Below are 17,565 nucleotides of genomic sequence, written 5' to 3'. Positions count from 1 at the left end.
GGGAAGAGTTGGTGCGTGGTGGCAACAACTAAAGAAAGCTAGGAAACAGGAAGGCAAATTGAAGATCAATAGTTGGGAAAAACTATTGAAATATGCGTAGGTCGCTTTCTTGCCCCATAGTTATACCATGGGCCTGAAGTCACAAAATTGGAGACAAGGGTCTATGGCTATGACAAAGAAAATAGAAAATTCCTACAAAAAAAAGGTGTTTAGAGAAACATGGAGTGAGGCGAAGAGTCCACGACAAGCCAATTGGACCCTTACTTACCAACCACAAATCCATAAACCGAATCCATATTCTGTGCAGGAGGAAAAAGAATTTGTGGATGAAGAGTTTCAGGAGTCCGAATTCATTGATGAAGAGTTCAGACATGAAGATGGTGGAGATCCTTCGCAAGGATTCGTGCATTGGGATTCCCCACCAACCTATGATGAGAAGCCCGAAGAAGATGACTCATGGGAAGAGGAAAGACCCATGGAAGAGCACGAAGAAGATTGGTTTTTTCCCATATTTGGCGATCTCTATTCCGAAGAAGATGACTCATGGGAAGAGGAAAGACCCACAGAGGATCATGAAGAAGATGACCCATTGGGAGATGAAGAGCCCACCAATGATATTGGCGATTGTGAAGAGGTTGATGAAGACCTTTCAGGTGAAGTGTCTAATTTTAATGATGAAGAGGTTGATTATGTTGATTTCCTTGGTATTGAAGATATTTTAAATTCGCCTAACGAAGATTATGGTGAGTTTTATGCGGATGAGGAAAATTATATGTTCATAAGAGAAACAATAGTTGACCCGTCCTTGAGTATCTTCATGGCACGTGAAAGGGAGAAAGAACGAGAGAAGAATAGCAAATCTGAAGTATTGCCAAGTGGTGTGTGGGGCTTTCATGACAACCATCACGGTGTTTCGATGATGAGAAGCGTCACATTTATTTTGGGGTGTTGCCTTGTTTTGATCTTGAAGAAGGGCGAGTGGAATGTGTTGACTAGACATCCAAAGGACCATGGAAAGAACTGGTCGAATTCGAGAGCGAATTCTCTCCAACATGGGGAGAATGATGCAGATCACAGGTTCCCTGGAAGTGCAATTGAGCGCACGTACATGCAATCGAGCGCACTTCTAGACACTTACGCATCAGGCCCCTGGTTGTGCGATTGATCGCCCCTGTAGTTGCGATCGAGCGCACTCTGGCATATCTGTTTCGCAAAAGGGACATCAGAGACACTTATCGTAGTTTTAATGTTTTGTTTTAAACTAGGTTTCCATGTTAGTTGTTATTTTATCTTATCTTTAAGTTTTTTAGATTAGATTAGGTTCTTTATTATTCTTCTATTTGGTTTAGTCTTCTTTCATAGACTTCTAAACCAACTTTATTTCATTGTTATTTTAGAATTAGGAGTCTTGGGCTAGAAATATATGCTTATAGCCTTTAGTAATTCAGTTGTTGATTATTATTGATTGTAATTAATGAGAATACTCAGAGTTGAGTTTATTTCTCTTTTCCTTTAACTTTAGAGAGTATCTATTGTTTTTAGAAGAATTCATCGATTAGTGATAGACTTAAGATCTAGAATTAGTTATCCGCTGCTTTATTGTTTTTCTTCACTGCAGTCTACTACGTCACACTGCATCAATTTCCAAGAAGTACAATCTCATAAGGATAACATCAGCTGGGTAAAAGTCATGCAAGAAGAGAAGAATTCTCTGCAGAAAAATGATACCTATGAGTTGGTAGAACTTCATAAAGGTAGAAAAGCACTGAAGAACAAGTGGGTGTTCAAGCTAAAAAGGGATAGCAGTGGAAAACTCACAAAGCACAAAGCACGGTTACTAGTTAAAGGCTTTGCGCAAAAGAAAGGCATTGAATTTGATAAGATCTTCTCTCCAGTTGTGAAGATGAGTTCTATCAGAGTCTTTCTTGGTTTGACAGCTAGCTTCGATCTTGAGCTTGAACAATTGGATATAAAGACTACATTCCTTCATGGTGATTTGAAGGAAGAGATTTACATGGTGCAGCCAGAAGGTTTTGAGGTAAAAGGAAATGAGCACTTGGTTTGTAAATTAAAGAAAAGTCTATATGGTCTCAAGCAAGCACCAAGACAATGGTACAAGAAGTTTGCCTCATTCATGGTGGGTCATGAGTACAACAAGACCAAGGCAGATCATTGTGTTTATATCAGGAAGTTCGATGAAGGTAACTTCATTATCCTTTTGCTATATTTTGATGATATGTTGATAGTAGGGCAAGAGCAAAAATGATTAGCAACTTGAAAAAGGAGTTGTTCAAGTCCTTTAACATGAAGGACTTAGAGCCAGCTCAACAGATTTTGGGTATGCAAATTATACGTGACAGAAAAGCCAAGAAGGTGTGGGTGTCACAAGAGAAGTATGTTGAACGGATGCTTGAAAGATTCAACATGAAAAATGATAAACCAGTTAGCACGCCACTTGCTAATCAGTTTAAGCTTAGTAGAAACTCATGTCCGTGTACAGAGGAAAAGAAGAAAGCAATGGAGGTCATTCCTTACTCCTTAGCTGTTGGGAGTCTTATGTATGCAATGGTGTGCACACGACCAGACATTGCACATGTTGTAGGTACTGTCAGCAAATTTCTCTCAAATCTGGGCAAAGATCATTGGGAAGCTGTGAAATAGATCTTTAGATATTTGAAGTGTACTTCCAAGTTATGCTTAATGTATGGTGGTTCCAAACCAGAATTGATAGGCTTTACTGATTCTGATATGGCAGGGGATTTAGATAATAGAAAATCTACTTCCGAATATATGTTTACCTTTGCCGAGGGAGCTGTCTCATGGCAGTCAAAACGCCAGAAGTGTTTGCATTATCAACTACAGAAGTGGAATAAATTGCCGCTACATAAGCTGCCAAGGAAATGCTATGGATGAAGAGATTTTTTCTTGAGCTTGGAGTAAAGCAAAATGAGTATGTGGTATTTTGTGATAGTCAAAGTGCTATAGACTTGAGCAAAAATGCTACTTATCATTCTCGGACGAAGCATATTGATGTGAGATATCATTGGCTACATGAGGTGGTAGATAAGAAGCAAATGAAGCTTGAAAAGATCCATACAAAAAAGAATCCCTCTGATATGTTGACTAAGGTGGTTCTGACTGGAAAGCTTGAGCTATGTTCCCAGTTAGTTGGTTTAAACTTCCTGTGAGTGGAGTTAGTCGTGGCTTGCTCCTCTAAGTAGGGAGGGGGAGATTTGTTGCTTCCGACAAGGTTTTTCCCTACTCAAGATAAGATTTTGATTAAACAAAATGGAGCAAGTCCTACAAAGATTTATTATAAGATATCTATAAAACATATATTACTCTAATTGTTTTTCTCTAAGATATACTACAATCCACTCACCCCAAAAATTCCTTTCAAATTTCAAACATGCGTGGGAGAGTTTCATGAAATAGGCACACGTGTACCTAGAAAGATCAAGATTTCACATATATAATATCTCTAAAGCAACCATTCATATGAAATATACTTGCATGTGTATGTGTTTGTGTAATATACTTACATCCTACATCAGTGCTTACACTTGGATTTGTTGGTTGCCGACAAGATTTTTCCGTACTTAAGATAAGATTTTAATTAAACAAAATAGAACAAATCCTACAAAGATTTATCTAGATGATTCTCCATCCATCTAGAAGGTTCTCTACAAAGATTATCTAGATGGTTCTCCATCCATCTAGAAGGTTCTCAATTTGTCTTCATCATCTAGATGGTTCTAACTTGAATGTCTAGTTCATTCATCTAGATGATTCTAACTTTGGCTATAAATAGCCAAGGGGCCTTATGCCTCAAAGTCAAAGATGATCAATGATGATCAACAACACACGAGAAGAGAAGCCAAGAGAGGAGAGCTTCAGTTATACTCCAACAGAGAGTTAATAAAATACTGTTTTAATACACCACTGAAAGTGTACATTAGTTTCAACCGAGGTTGTTTCTCTCTGTATTATTTTACTGCTGTATTAACTCAAGTAACTCAAGTTACTCAAAACTTGAGAAAACACCACTGTAACAAGTTGTTTATAGTGGATTGATCAGAGTTAGTCCTGTGAATGTAAGCCCACTACCAAACCACGTAAATACTGTGTGTTGATCTCTTACATTTATTATTCCATTATTATTCTGTGAAGTTTGCACAATCATTGATTCAAGGGTGTATCCATCCCTAACAGGATTGTACCCCAAAACAACTACCAATATTTCATACACGAAATAGCTATTAAGAGATTAACTCAAATCTAGTACGTACCAAATTTCTGTGGGCATTCAAGGATTTGGTCTACTAAAACATCATCATTTACAAAAATTTCATTCATGCAGCCAATAAATCTATTAACGTACGTAACAATTACTTTCATTCATACTTAAGAGAATTCAAGAGAGAATAACCGAAACTTAAAAGAGTAAACACAGCATGACATGAGAGAGATAAATAGTCTCCTTGATTTCTCTTCCTTCTCCTTCCCTGGTTCATCCGCTCTTCCCCTTTCTTCTCTTCACTATTTTTTTCTTCCCCTTTTCTCCTCTCTCTATCACTCCTTCTCTCTCGGTTTGTCTCTCCCTTCTCTCTCTTTTGATTTGGTTGCTAAGGGATGATGAGAGTGTTACTTCGCGAGCCCGGAACCAGCTCCTACATGCACGATGACAAGTGGTGTTATTTGCCATCAAGCCAATTTGGTCAAGCTGAGAAGAATTCCTCCATGGATCTTGACACACCATTCTTGTAGGTAGTCTTGCTGTCAAAATATACAACTTTTTATGGATTAATTTGCTGTCCACGTGTTTATACAAAAGGAATTGCAACCTTTGTATAGTAACTTTGCTGTCCACGAATTTAACTCCTGTCCTAAAATAACTTTGTATAGTAATCATTCCAGCTCATCTTCTTCTCATGTTTTTGTTTTTGTCCCAAAATGTAGTTATAAAATTTAGAATTAATCCCTAATGGGCCTAAACTTTTTTTCTTACTACAACAGTACAACATATCCAAAAAATAGTGGCCTAATAAGATCATTAATCTACTAAAATAATTCAATAAATTTCGAGTTCTATTAACTGTTTGTAACCTATTCAAGCTTAAAAAAATCATAATATTTTTTTAATTTTACTCCGAATGATATGAAATTTAGCTTGCAATTTTCCTTATTTACACGTCTACAACATATCCAAAAATTACAACAACTCAGAACTTTTTGATACCTTAAAAGTCATCCGAATTGCCTATGATTTAGTTTGTCGGAAATTTCTGCTTTGATACTTGCACTTTCTAAAAATAACAACACTCCTTCCACAAGTGTCCAAAAATCATGAAACTACTTTTAAAATCTCCATATCTTATCATTCTATAATACCTTACAACAATTTTGTTTATTTCACTTATTGAAGTATCGGCATCTAAAATAGTGTGGCTTCTCTCCACTTGGCTTGCTATATCATTAACTAGTCATTCTTACCATCTATCAAATTTAGTTCATCTACTCAACTCCATGTTGGTCTTACAAATATTGAAAATCCCCCTTCTCCTGGATATTGAGATTATCCGTTATTTTATAAGATAAATTTCGTGGTATTACGTATACATTAAAAAAAAAAAAAAATACATATCAAAAGATAAACTAATCAAAATTAGTCTATAAGAAAATAAAGCCAAAACTGCCGCCGGAACCATAGTAGCCTAGATAAAATGGAAATAGAATATTACAAATATATATGTAGAAGGATCGACCCATAACAAGGGAAGAGCCAATTATTTGCTTCTTCTGTTTGGTTTAAACATTTCCAGCAAGGAGAACATCAGCAATCAACTTGTCCAAGTTCTGGTAAGAAGAACCACCAGGCTTGGCAGCCTCTTCTGCCTTACTCTTCCACTCCATTACTTTCCTCTTCATTTCTTTACCTTTATCACCCTCCATTAACTCCCTCACAAGCTTCTCAACATCATCTCTCTTAACATCATTATCTATCTCCATCCCAATGCCCCATTCAGTGCAAGAATACCTGCAATTTGTCTGTTGCTCGGCAAAAAAGGGCCATGAGATCATTGGCACTCCACCACACACACTTTCAAGCACTGAATTCCATCCGCTATGCGTTAAAAACCCTCCAATAGAGGGGTGCTTGAGGATTTCTTCTTGAGGACACCAACTTGCTAGCATGCCTCTATCTTTCGTTTCTGTAAGAAACTCGGGAGGAAGAACAGCTGAATCGCCGGCAACAAGATCAGGCCTTATAATCCACAAGAAGTGTTTCTCACTGTTGCCTAATCCCCAAGCAAACTCAATGAGTTGTTGAGGCGTCATGACAGTGATGCTGCCGAAATTTACATAAACTACAGATTTGGGTTGTTTTGAATTCAGCCACTCCACACATCCAGGCTCTTCTTTCCATAGATTGGAGGCTATTGATTTCAGCCGTTGATCTTTGATCTGGTCAGCAAGCAATGGAAGTGGACCGACGGTGTAGATGCGCGGAAGCAAAGAGGAAATACCCTCCAAAACATCTTGTTCGAAGTGGTCGAACGTGTTCAAAATGGTAGCTGAAGCTTTTGAAGCTCTCTCCACTTCACGGATGATGAAGTGGAGCATGACGTCATTCTCATCTGTAGTTCTAATGAAACTCGGATAATCCTTCAGACGGATGTTTTTCATCCCGGGAATCCAATCGATTGCGGTTTCTAAATACCCATTTGTTAGATAGCTTGCATCTGCATGTGAATCAAATGAAAACAAGCTATATATTAAACGCCGGCGTATAACTGGATAAATAGTATTAATGTCAGCGAGCGTGTTACCTTTGAGGGGAGTTAAACCTCGTTCAACAAGATGGCGGCAGTGCATATAAGCCAAGAAGCCGCAGGCGCTAGGCGTCCAGAAAATAACATTTGGAATTCCAAATTCTTCAGCAGCTTCGAGAGTGAATGCCATGGCACCGTCAGAAATGATACACGTCACAGGCGGCGCGTTGGAAGAGGAAGCGTCGTTGAGTTTGGAGAGGAGGTTGCGGAGTGGGACAAGACAAGTCTTTGAGGTGGAATCGCAAAGAGCGGGGATGTCTTGGGTGACATCAGCGTCCGAAGGCGGGAGGCCGTCGGGGATGATTTCAAAGCGGAAGTCCGACAAGCCGTCGAGAGAATCGGAACCTCGGGACTTGAGTAAGCGCCTATGATTGTAATGAGTGTTGACAAAAGTAACATGAAAGCCTTTATGGTGGAGGATTTTCGCTAGCTTGAGCATTGGGTTTATGTGACCCTGGGCTGGATATGGAACGCAAACAACATGAGGTCTAATCCCTTCCGAAATGGAACTCATTTTTCTCTCTTTCTCACGCACTCACAAACAGGGAAGCAAAATCGGACTTCTTTCAGAGAAAGCTGGGTTTTTCCAGGCCTTTTGTAGCCAAACTGTCGATCACAACTAAGCTTTTTCTTTTCTGTTTAATTTTATTCTTCTTTTTTTTTTTTTTCCCTTAAAAAAATTAATCTTACATGTGCAAACACAGATACCTGCGCATGATACCCGCCGGACAATACAAATAAAGGGACGATGAGATAAAACAAAAGCAGATTTTTGTCTTTGGATTAAAGAAATAAGTATTCCAACTGTCATTTGCTCTTCACCATGGTCCATGACTTAGCGCATGCGCATGCGTATGTTGACTTTTGTTTAAAAGAAATGATAAAAATCATCATTTTGTTTTTTATTAAGATTAAATACTTTATTTACCCATGGAGTTTCACAATTTTATTTTTTGACTATTTGGATTTATTTTTAATCACAGGATATTCATGTTGTTTGCCTAAAGACCGAGATGGTCCTTTAGTCCAACTTTTGCCTAAAAAAAAAAAAAAAAAAAAAAACACTAAATAGCAATGAAAAAAATGTCTAAAGCAATAATATCTATTTTTGGTCCTTCTTTTATTTGATATTTAAAAAAAAATACAAAATGATTCTTTTTTTTCACAAAACCCATCCCTCCTTTTGACAAAACACTACCTGAAGTATTAAACCCAGAGTACACTCTTTGGGAAAAGAAGGACCAGTGCATACTTAGCTGGTTCATTGCAACTTTGACCACTCAAGTTGTTCCCACAGTCTATGGTTGCAAAACATCAACCCAAGTTTGGACAATTTTGGCTACCCGCTATGCCTCACCATCAAGATCTCATGTCACACAACTCAAATGACAATTGCAAACCCTAAGGCAAGGTTCCAAGACTTGCGCTAAGTTCATACGTACAACAAGGTCTCTCTCTGACCAGCTAGCTATTGCTGGTAATTCAATTATAGATGATGATCTAATCTCCTACATCATTGGAGAATTGAGCCCTACCTACAATGTCTTTGTCATGACTTTTGCCATGCATACCACGGATAAGTCAATGACCCTTGAAGAATTTCAATCCCAACTTCTAGGACATGAACAGCTCTTGGAGTATCAAACAGCCACTACTGAGCACACCTCCTTTGCTTTGTTGTCTTAGAAATCACCAGCCAAGCACAACAACAGCTTTCAAAGGCAATCCCCTCCATCCAGGAACTTTTCTCAGAAGAAACCCTACAATTCTACTGCTGGCTTCTCTCAAGGCAGACCTTATTCTAGACCACCCAGCAACTTCACCAGAACACCACCCAGCAACTTCACCAAAGGACAACCCAACAACTTCACCAATGCCCCACCTTCCAATCCAGGCTCATCCAACAGGATTCCTTGTCAAATATGTGGTAGAGTTAATCACCAAGCTTTAGATTGCTTCCATCGAATGGACTATGCTTTCCAAGGGCGCCATCCACCATCAGATCTTGCTACCATGGTATCCCAAGCCAAGGCTATCCAAGATGAAGATCACTAGCTAGCAAACAGTGGGGCTAACATCCGTATCACACTTGATTTGGGCAAACTGACCATACAGGAACCATACAATGGGAATGAGATAGTGGCAATAGATAATAATAGTGGGCTTGGTATCTCCCACACTGGTTCCTCTCATTTCTCACCTCAAACTCCTAACTTTACCTTAATGACATTCTACATTGTCCTGATGCTGCTGCAAATCTTCTTTCAATAAACAAATTCTGCTATGATAACAATTGTATGTTTGAATTAATAGCAACCTATTTTTTGATTAAGGAAAACGTCGCGGGAAGGATCCTTTTGCAAGGAGCCAGTAAGGATGGTCTCTACCCTATCCAGCTACAGTACTTCACCAAAAACAAATTAAGTGCCCTCACTTGTTACATTGGAGTCAAAGTGTCTTCCTCAATATGGCACAATTGATTAGGTCACCCCAGCCAACCTATTATGCAGCATATCCTCAGCCAACATCACCTTCCAAGTAGAGTCAGTCCTTTTGTGCTCCTTGTCAGTTAGGCAAGAGCAAACAATTAGTTTTTTCTAAGTCTATTAGAATTTATCATGCTCCTTTAAAGCTTATTCATCGTGATGTATGGATTTCCCCAATTAAATCAATAAATGGAAGCACTTGCTATGTTCTTTCATAGATGATTTTTCAAGATATACATGGTTGCTCACTCTTAAACACAAATCTGATGTGTTTGAAACATTTGTCAAATTAAAATGCCTTGTTGAAAATTACTTCAATCTCAAAATCAAACAACTCCAAACTGATGGTGGTGGAGAATACACCTCAAAAACAAATTTCTTAGCTTCCAATCTACCAATGGAATTCTTTATAGGTTAACCTGCCCACACACTTCCCAACAGAATGGCATTGAGAAAGAAAGCATAGACATGACATAGAAACTGGCCTTAGTCTTTTAGCACATTCACATCTTCCTTCAAAGTATTGGGTAGAAGTTGTTAGTACCTTAGTTTACCTTATAAACAAACTACCTAAACCTACTCTCAAAAACTTCAGTCCTTTTCTCAAACTATTTCAAAAAGCACCTGACTATATTCTCTTGAAAACTTTTGGTTGTGCTTCCTATCCTCTATTAAAACCTTACACCAAACACAAATTAGAGTTTAGAAGCAAGTAATGTGTATTTTTAGGTTATAGCCCAAACCAAAAAGGATACAAATGCCTTGATCCCATCTCCAACCGAACTTATGTTTCCAGACATGTAGCATTTGATGAAGTGTTGTTCCTGCTAAGGGTGGAGCAGCCACAACTACCCCTGCAAAGGTTGATTCTCCCAAGTCAGGTATTGTTCTTGATCCCTCTCAATTCATTTCTATTCATGCTTCATCACCAAAACCAGTAAGTATGGATGATATTCCCTCTCATCTATCTATCAATGATAATACCACTGTCATATCATCCCCCCCCCCCCCCTCCCTGCCCCTGTTTCTCAAACAACACGCCATCCTCATCACCATTTCCAAATGACAGCAACATATCTTAGGATGCATCTCTCATCATTCAGTCACCTGCTCAATCTCCTACATCCATTTTCAACCCTGATGAACTCTCTTTAGCTGCAGCACCTCAGCCTAACTCTACTATCCTCTCTAATGATGCCTCATCTCCACATATGATTACCAGATCAATGACGGAACTCTCCAAACCTAAAATTTTTCCAGACTACAAACTATACCACTCTCTTAAATCCACCAAAAATCCTCTCAAGGCCATGACAAGCTTTATCCTCCCTCTAGTTCCCACTACCTTTGCTAAAGCTACTCCCATACCTCAATGGTTTTCTGCTATGGAAAGTGAAATCCAAGCTCTTCAAGATAATGGCACTTGATCCCTCTGTCCTAAACCACCAAACCGCAATATTATCAAGAACAAATGGGTGTACAAGGTGAAACAGCATTCAGATGGCTCAATTGAGAGGTACAAAGCTAGACTTATGGCTAAAGGTTCTCAACAGAGAGATGGAATAGACTATCAGGAGAATTTCATTCCAGTCATTAAACCAGCCACTATACGCATACTTATCTCTCTAGCAATGCATTACAACTGGCCACTCAAACAACTGGATGTATCTAATGCATTTCTACATGGTCACTTATCTGAGGAAGTATTTATGGAACAACCTACTGGTTTCGTGGACAGTAAGCTCCCTGGTCATGTATGCAAGCTCAAAAAGGCTCTCTATGGTCTCAAACAAGCACCTAAGGCTTGGTTTTATCGACTCTCACAGGCTCTACTCCACCTGGGATTCATTGGCTCCTTAGTAGACACATCCCTCTTCATACTTCATCGAGATTCAGTACATCTATTTATCCTAATATATGTTGATGACATTATAATCACTGGCACTGATTCCACTGTCATTGCATCAATAATTTCTAGTTTGCAGCAAGAATTCAAACTCAAAGACTTAGGCTGCCTGTCCTACTTTCTTGGCATTCATGTTTTGAGAGACAAGACAGGACTACATCTCAATCAAAGCAAATACATAGTTGATCTTCTTACACGAGTCAACATGCCTGGAGCTAAGCCTTTTGCAGCTCCTTGCACCTCAGGGCAGAAGATGACAAAGCTGGATGGTGATGCTCTCCCATATCCCACGGCCTACAGACACATTGTTGGAGCCTTGCAATATTGCAATATTGTACTCTTACTAGACCAAGCATTGCCTATACTGTCAATAAACTTTGTTAGTTTCTACATTGTCCCACAACTTCTCATCTTCAAGCTGCAAAAAGAGTTCTCAGATATCTCAAAGGGACTCCAGATCATGGTCTGCATTTTACTCCTGGACTACTCCAAATACAGGCCTACTATGACTCAGATTGGGCTGGTGATCCACTTGACAGAAGATCTACTACAGGCTACTATGTATTTTTTGGGAATAACTTAATCTCCTGGCATGCTAAGAAGCAACCAGTTGTATCTAGGTCCAACACAGAAGCAGAATATAGAGCAATGGTTATTACTAATGCTGAAATCTCTTGGTTAAGAATGCTTATCAAAGAGTTACATATTGTGCTCCAAAAACCTCCTCGATTATGGTGTGACAACTTAGGAGCCATTGCCCTAGCTTCTAAGCCTATCTATCATGCTCGAACCAAACACATAGAGGTTGATTATCACTTCATCAGAGAGAAGATACTTCACAAAGACCTGGCAGCATCTTATATCTCAACAGCTGATCAATGTGCAGACATGTTCACAAAAGGTCTCACATCCACAAGGTTTCTATTCCTTAGAGACAAACTAATGGTCACCTCTCCTCCCATTAGTTTGAGAGGGGCTGTTAAGGAAGTACACTGTGAGCATCCCGTGGACGATCGAGCACAATTACTTAAGCGCTCGATCGCAGTACCAGAAAATACTAGAGCACCCAAGGGGTTCGAGCACAATCACTTAAGTGCTCGATCACAGTACCTAAGAGTACCAGAGTGCAAAACCAGTTTGAGGGCGATCGAGCGCAATCACTAGAGCGCTCGATCGTAGTGCCAGAGGACAACCAGCCGCCGTAAACTTCCTACTCCTACTGGGACACTTACCACTCTTACTTATCTTTTATAATACAAACAGGTAACATTTAAGTAATCTATTTGTATTCGATCACACCTCTTGTGATCGATTGTAATTAATCCTCTTGTATTAATTAGCGTAGATAGATACCTTATCACATCAATGCTTATCTTTTTAGCTTGATGTGATCAACTACAATTGTAACTCTTCTCTATTTAAGTTCAATGAGAAAGCAGTAGAAAGTATTCCTCCTAAAAGCAAGTTTTCCTTGCATTCTTACTCATACGAACATGCTGGTGAGACAAAAGAGAACCCACCTTCTGAGTTGCCACGACCACAAGCGTTTGAAGTGTTGGGATCAATTTTTAAGGAAGAAGTTGAGATGCCTACGCTAGTCTTCCTTCATTGGTCTCAAGGGGTACAAGTGTGGTCCTTTGTCCTTGCATATCCCGTAGGACGCCTCTCTCATCACTCTCAGCTCCCGACCGTCTCTCTCTAGCTCTGTCGTCATCGTATTCCTCTTCTGTCGTGAGTCTGTGGCAGTGTGGTTTGACTCTACTTGTCAGTGGTGCATCGTCGGAGCCTCGTGGTCATGGGTTGCTCGGTACTGCAACATTGGAGGCTCGTGGGTTGCATGGTGGTGGTCTGACGGTAACCGATTATCTGAACCGTTATTAACCGAAATTTTTGAAATAATTTATTATCCAAATGTTATCCATTAATTGACCAAATTAATCGATAATTTCAGTTAATTATCGAAAATAGAGTTATCGGTACCGTTATAACCAATACCCACCCTTACTTGTGGGAATTTTTTTTTTTTTTTTTCAAGAATAACCTTCGTGTTTTGGTTTTTCCTATTAATTTGCTCTCTAAAAAGATGCATTGATTTGCATTTTGTTTTACTGTCTGAACACGTATTTTCAAGGCAGTTGTTCTCTTTCCGTGGATCAAACAACTGTTCGGCCTAGTCTAGCAAAGCATTTTTGCATTGGTCCAAAATAATTGATGTACTATAAAATTTAAAATTTTTTGTATTAAAAGGTGAAAAAAAATTATTATTTTATAGAGTTTTTTTATTTAAATAGTAATAAAAAGTGAATAATGTAATATAAAAAGTGAAAAACAAATTGAGAATATTTTTACGTTGATTTTTTTGAGAAAATGATGCATGAGCAATGTTACAAGATAGTTGATATTTATTAGAATAAGTTGGAGCAAATTTCTTCCAAGTTTGTGTCCAATTAGGAATAAATTAACAAGCTCTATGCAAGAATTTTTATTCTGAATATATATAATATTTGAGACTTGCTACTCATCATTTTCGGTCTTTCTTCTATCTTCTAAATTTTAAAAATTATTGTGTCATTATTTGGTTTTGTCTTTATGTTATTTTCATGTTAGTCATTTTTTTATGGGAAAAATATAATTTAGCCTCCCAAACTACCAGTCATTTGCAATTTAGCCCCCCCAAACTACTAACCAGTTGCAATTTGGCCACTCTATTAGTCATCACCGTCAAATATGATTGAAAATTCAATACGACATCCAAGGTTAAGTTACTAAAATGCCCTTTTTAAAAAAATCAATTTTAAAAAGGGTTTAGGAAACGACGTCACAACAGCTTCGTTTTTTCGTTTTCTTCTCCATACAACCTCTCACCTAAGGCTTGGAACTGAACTTCAAGATGGGGAAGGAAAGCAAGGAATTGATACGCAAAACTAACTGGCAAACAAAGCACAAAAGGCACTCCTTAGGCCTCATCAATCGAGGAAGGAAGCATTCCAATCGTTGAAATAGCCTTCTTGCAATTGGGGGGGCTTTCATCGGCCTTTGGGATATTTGATTGAATCAGAGAATCGGTTCTTACAGTGCCTAGAATTGGACAAATAGCTTGTGCACATGAACAGGAGGGAGTTCATCGTAGAACAGAGAGAGTGAGGTTTGGATTGGTCTTTTAGGTTGGTCACGAATGCCCTCTTACTAAATACGCACATATCGGCGCATGTCCCATTCGCACAAACTCAACTCTTTCTTGATCAAATCTTCAAGAGTACCTCCGGCCACATATTCAAGATATAGATGTAGAGTCCGGTACCTTCTTCGACGGTGAGTGAACTCCCAAGGCAAGAAACAATATATGGACAACTGCGCAGTTGTGCCAACACTCTTTCCTCCAACAGGAGGGAGAACGACTTCTCAAGTGGGCACGTCTTAACGGCTATCGGTGGAGCCGTGGGGTCACCGGGTTCAACCAAGAACACCGTGACATACATTCCCTTGCCAAGAACCCGCTGCCTTTGCCACATCGCCATGAAATCCAAACAAGCACGAAAACACTGAGAGTGAAAATGAAGAAACAAAGCTGCTTGGTGATTAGGGACTATAGTGAAAATGACATCACTTCCTAAACCCTTTTTAAAATTGATTTTTTTTTTCCAAAATGGCATTTTAGTAACGTAACCTTGCCAAAACGATATCGTATTGAATTTTTCATCCTATTTGACGGATGACTAACAGAGTAGCTAAATTGCAACTAGTTGGTAGTTTGGGGGCTACTTTATTACTTTTTTAACATCTGGAGGCTAAATCGCAAATGGCTGATAATTTGGGGGGCTAAATTATATTTTTTCCTTTTTTTATTCTCATGTAAGAGTGTTTCCCTAATATGTTCACTAATAGTCTTATTAGGTTTCATATTTTCATAAGAGTATTGATCGATGAATCAGTCATTATTTGGTTTTGTCTTCCGTAATACGTGCTACTCTTATGCAATCAATACACTCTCTCATAGTTTCGTTTTGGAGTACAAGGACCAATTTTATCATTTGATTGTGTGTGTCATTATTTGGTTTTATCTTTATGTTATTTTCATGTTAGTCCTTATTTTATTCTCATATAAAAGTGTTTCCGTAATATGTCAATAGTAGTTTTATTAGGTTTTATATTTTTATAAGAGTCGATTGACTTAACTCAACTCTAAAAATATTGTAATAATTTATGTATTTAAAGGCTATTATGTTATAAATAAAGGAAAGAGATAAACCTTTTGTTTGAAAAAAGTTTTAGGTTGCCATAAAATCTAAATGTTATTTCTATATTTTTATTAGTTTTATAAGGGTACAAAAGGCATTGCACATGTTTACCATCTGATTTAACGCTAAGGGTCTGTTTGGTTTGCGGAATAGACCTATATAATAGAATGGGCTATTCCTATAGGATAGTCATTCTTTTGTTTGGTATGAGTCTATTCCTAAAAATAGTATTTCCATGGAAACGACTAATCCCAGATACACAGAAATAGCTATTCCTCTAAAAAGGAATAGCTATTCCTTATAGAATGGAATAGATTTTTCAAAAAAAACCCCTTATAATTTTTTATTTTATTTTAAACTTAAAAAAAAATAATAATAATAGAAATTAAAGGGGGTGGCCGACAGCCACCCTAGATCTACTCTAGGGGTGGCCCGTGGCCGACAACCACCCCATATCTGCACCAAGGGTGGCCGGGGCCACCCCTGGAGCTCCTCTGGGGTGGTCGCGGCCACCCCAGAAGCCCTCTAGCCCTAAGGTGGCCACGACCACCCCCGCAAGTTGTTGGAGGTGGCCGTGGCCACCCACTCCAAGGGTGGTCGCACCACCCCCGGTCGGTTCTATTGGGGTGGTCGGCCACCCACTATTTTTAAGGTTTTATTAAGGTTTTTTTTTATTTTTTTTTTCTAATATGAATTGAAAAAATAAAATAAAATAATGTGGGGGTTTTTAGTAATTTTGATTCAATTCCAATTAGATCATATGTATTATTACCAAACTAAAGAATTTGAATAATTATTCCATTTCAACCTCTTTTATTCTCAGTAATACCTATTTCTTTTCCTAAGGGAATACCTATTCCACAAACTAAACGGGGCCTAAACTTTAACAGTAGGAATAATATTGCAAAATTTTGAAACATGCATGGGAACTTAACATTGTAATCTTTTAAACTTTAGAAGTATAATTACTAAAGTGCTGAAAAATTTGAGGGTAAGTAAAGTTTTTCCTAATAAAAATAATAAATAAATAAAATGGTGCACTTTTTTTTTTTTTTTTGGAATAGGTATTACCATATCATTAATAATCAAAACAGTGAAGATAGAGCAAAATGCTCCATCAAGATAATATCACAGATAAAAATGGAATATCCTCCCCCCAGGTCCTATCTACGATTTGGCAGGTTGCATGCTTTGCCAAAGTATGTGCCACATAATTGGCCTCTCTCTTCGCATGATAGCAAGACCAATGTGGAATTGATTGTAGCAGCTGCCTTGTATCTTCCACAATATGGCCCATTTTGCTATGATCAGTGTCCCTAGAATTGAGAGCCTTCACTACTCTCAAAGCATCACCTTCCAAAATGAGAGTTGGCACTCCTAGAGCTTGACAGAAACTTACAGCCTGGAAAGCAGCCATCGCCTCCCCAATAGTAGGATCTATATGACCCAACTTTGTAAGACTTTTTGCTACCTTCACTCTTCCTTCACAGTCCCGAACCATGACTCCCATACCAACTCTACCTGCTTCACGATCTATAGCAACATCCCAATTTGCTTTAAGACAACCAGCTGGAGGTGCACACCATTTGACCCTTGTATGAGCTTCGACCCCAGTATTGGCCAAAGGTTCCAATGTTGAATGAGCATTTTTTAAATCTTCCATAGCTTGGTATGTTTTCCTTACAATTTCATTTGGATGTTTAAACTCCCCCCCATGAACCACTGCATTCCTGCGAAACCAGATTCGTCGAGAAATTCCAACAAACAAAGCAAATTTTTCTGTCCCAAATTTCTCCAATATAAACTCAGCCACCTTCCGGAATTCTTTCCTCGTAACTGTGCATTTCTGGAATCCTCGATCACACACACCCTAAACATCTGTTGCTGAAGGACATTCCCATAAAATATGGGAAGCATATTCATCCTCAATTTTACATATGGGGCAAAGAGAATTAGTTACCACCTTTCGCACTAAAAGGTTCTCCTTAGTAGGCAAAATATTTTGACAGGCCCGCCAAATAAAATTTTTCTCGGCATTTGGTATACTCAAGCTCCAAATAACCTGCCATATATCAGTTTTGTCCACCTTCCTAGAGCCCTCC

General features: G+C 38.6%; 1 protein-coding gene across 2 annotated transcripts; it reads right to left on the bottom strand.

The window, feature by feature from the left end:
- Positions 1 to 5,808: 5,808 nt before the first annotated feature.
- On the bottom strand, positions 5,809 to 16,973 carry LOC148586267 (7-deoxyloganetin glucosyltransferase-like). 2 transcript variants are annotated; one of them, XM_088515212.1, is made up of 3 exons: positions 16,952 to 16,973; positions 6,831 to 7,328; positions 5,809 to 6,743 (listed from the first exon to the last, which is right to left on the bottom strand). In XM_088515212.1, the coding sequence occupies exons 1-3, from the start codon at positions 16,971 to 16,973 to the stop codon at positions 5,809 to 5,811; spliced, it is 1,455 nt and encodes a 484-aa protein (XP_088371338.1). The 2 variants fall into 2 exon arrangements, with proteins under 2 accessions (XP_088371338.1, XP_088371337.1); XM_088515211.1 differs by lacking the exon at positions 16,952 to 16,973 and having other exon boundaries at positions 6,831 to 7,347.
- Positions 16,974 to 17,565: the final 592 nt, after the last annotated feature.

This window comes from Corylus avellana, chromosome 4 (assembly GCF_965113065.1).
Source record: "Corylus avellana chromosome 4, dhCorAvel1.hap1.2, whole genome shotgun sequence".
Taxonomy (NCBI): Eukaryota; Viridiplantae; Streptophyta; class Magnoliopsida; order Fagales; family Betulaceae; genus Corylus; species Corylus avellana.
The sequence above is the reverse complement of the archived record's forward strand: the minus strand, read 5'-3'. Positions and strand labels throughout refer to the sequence as shown.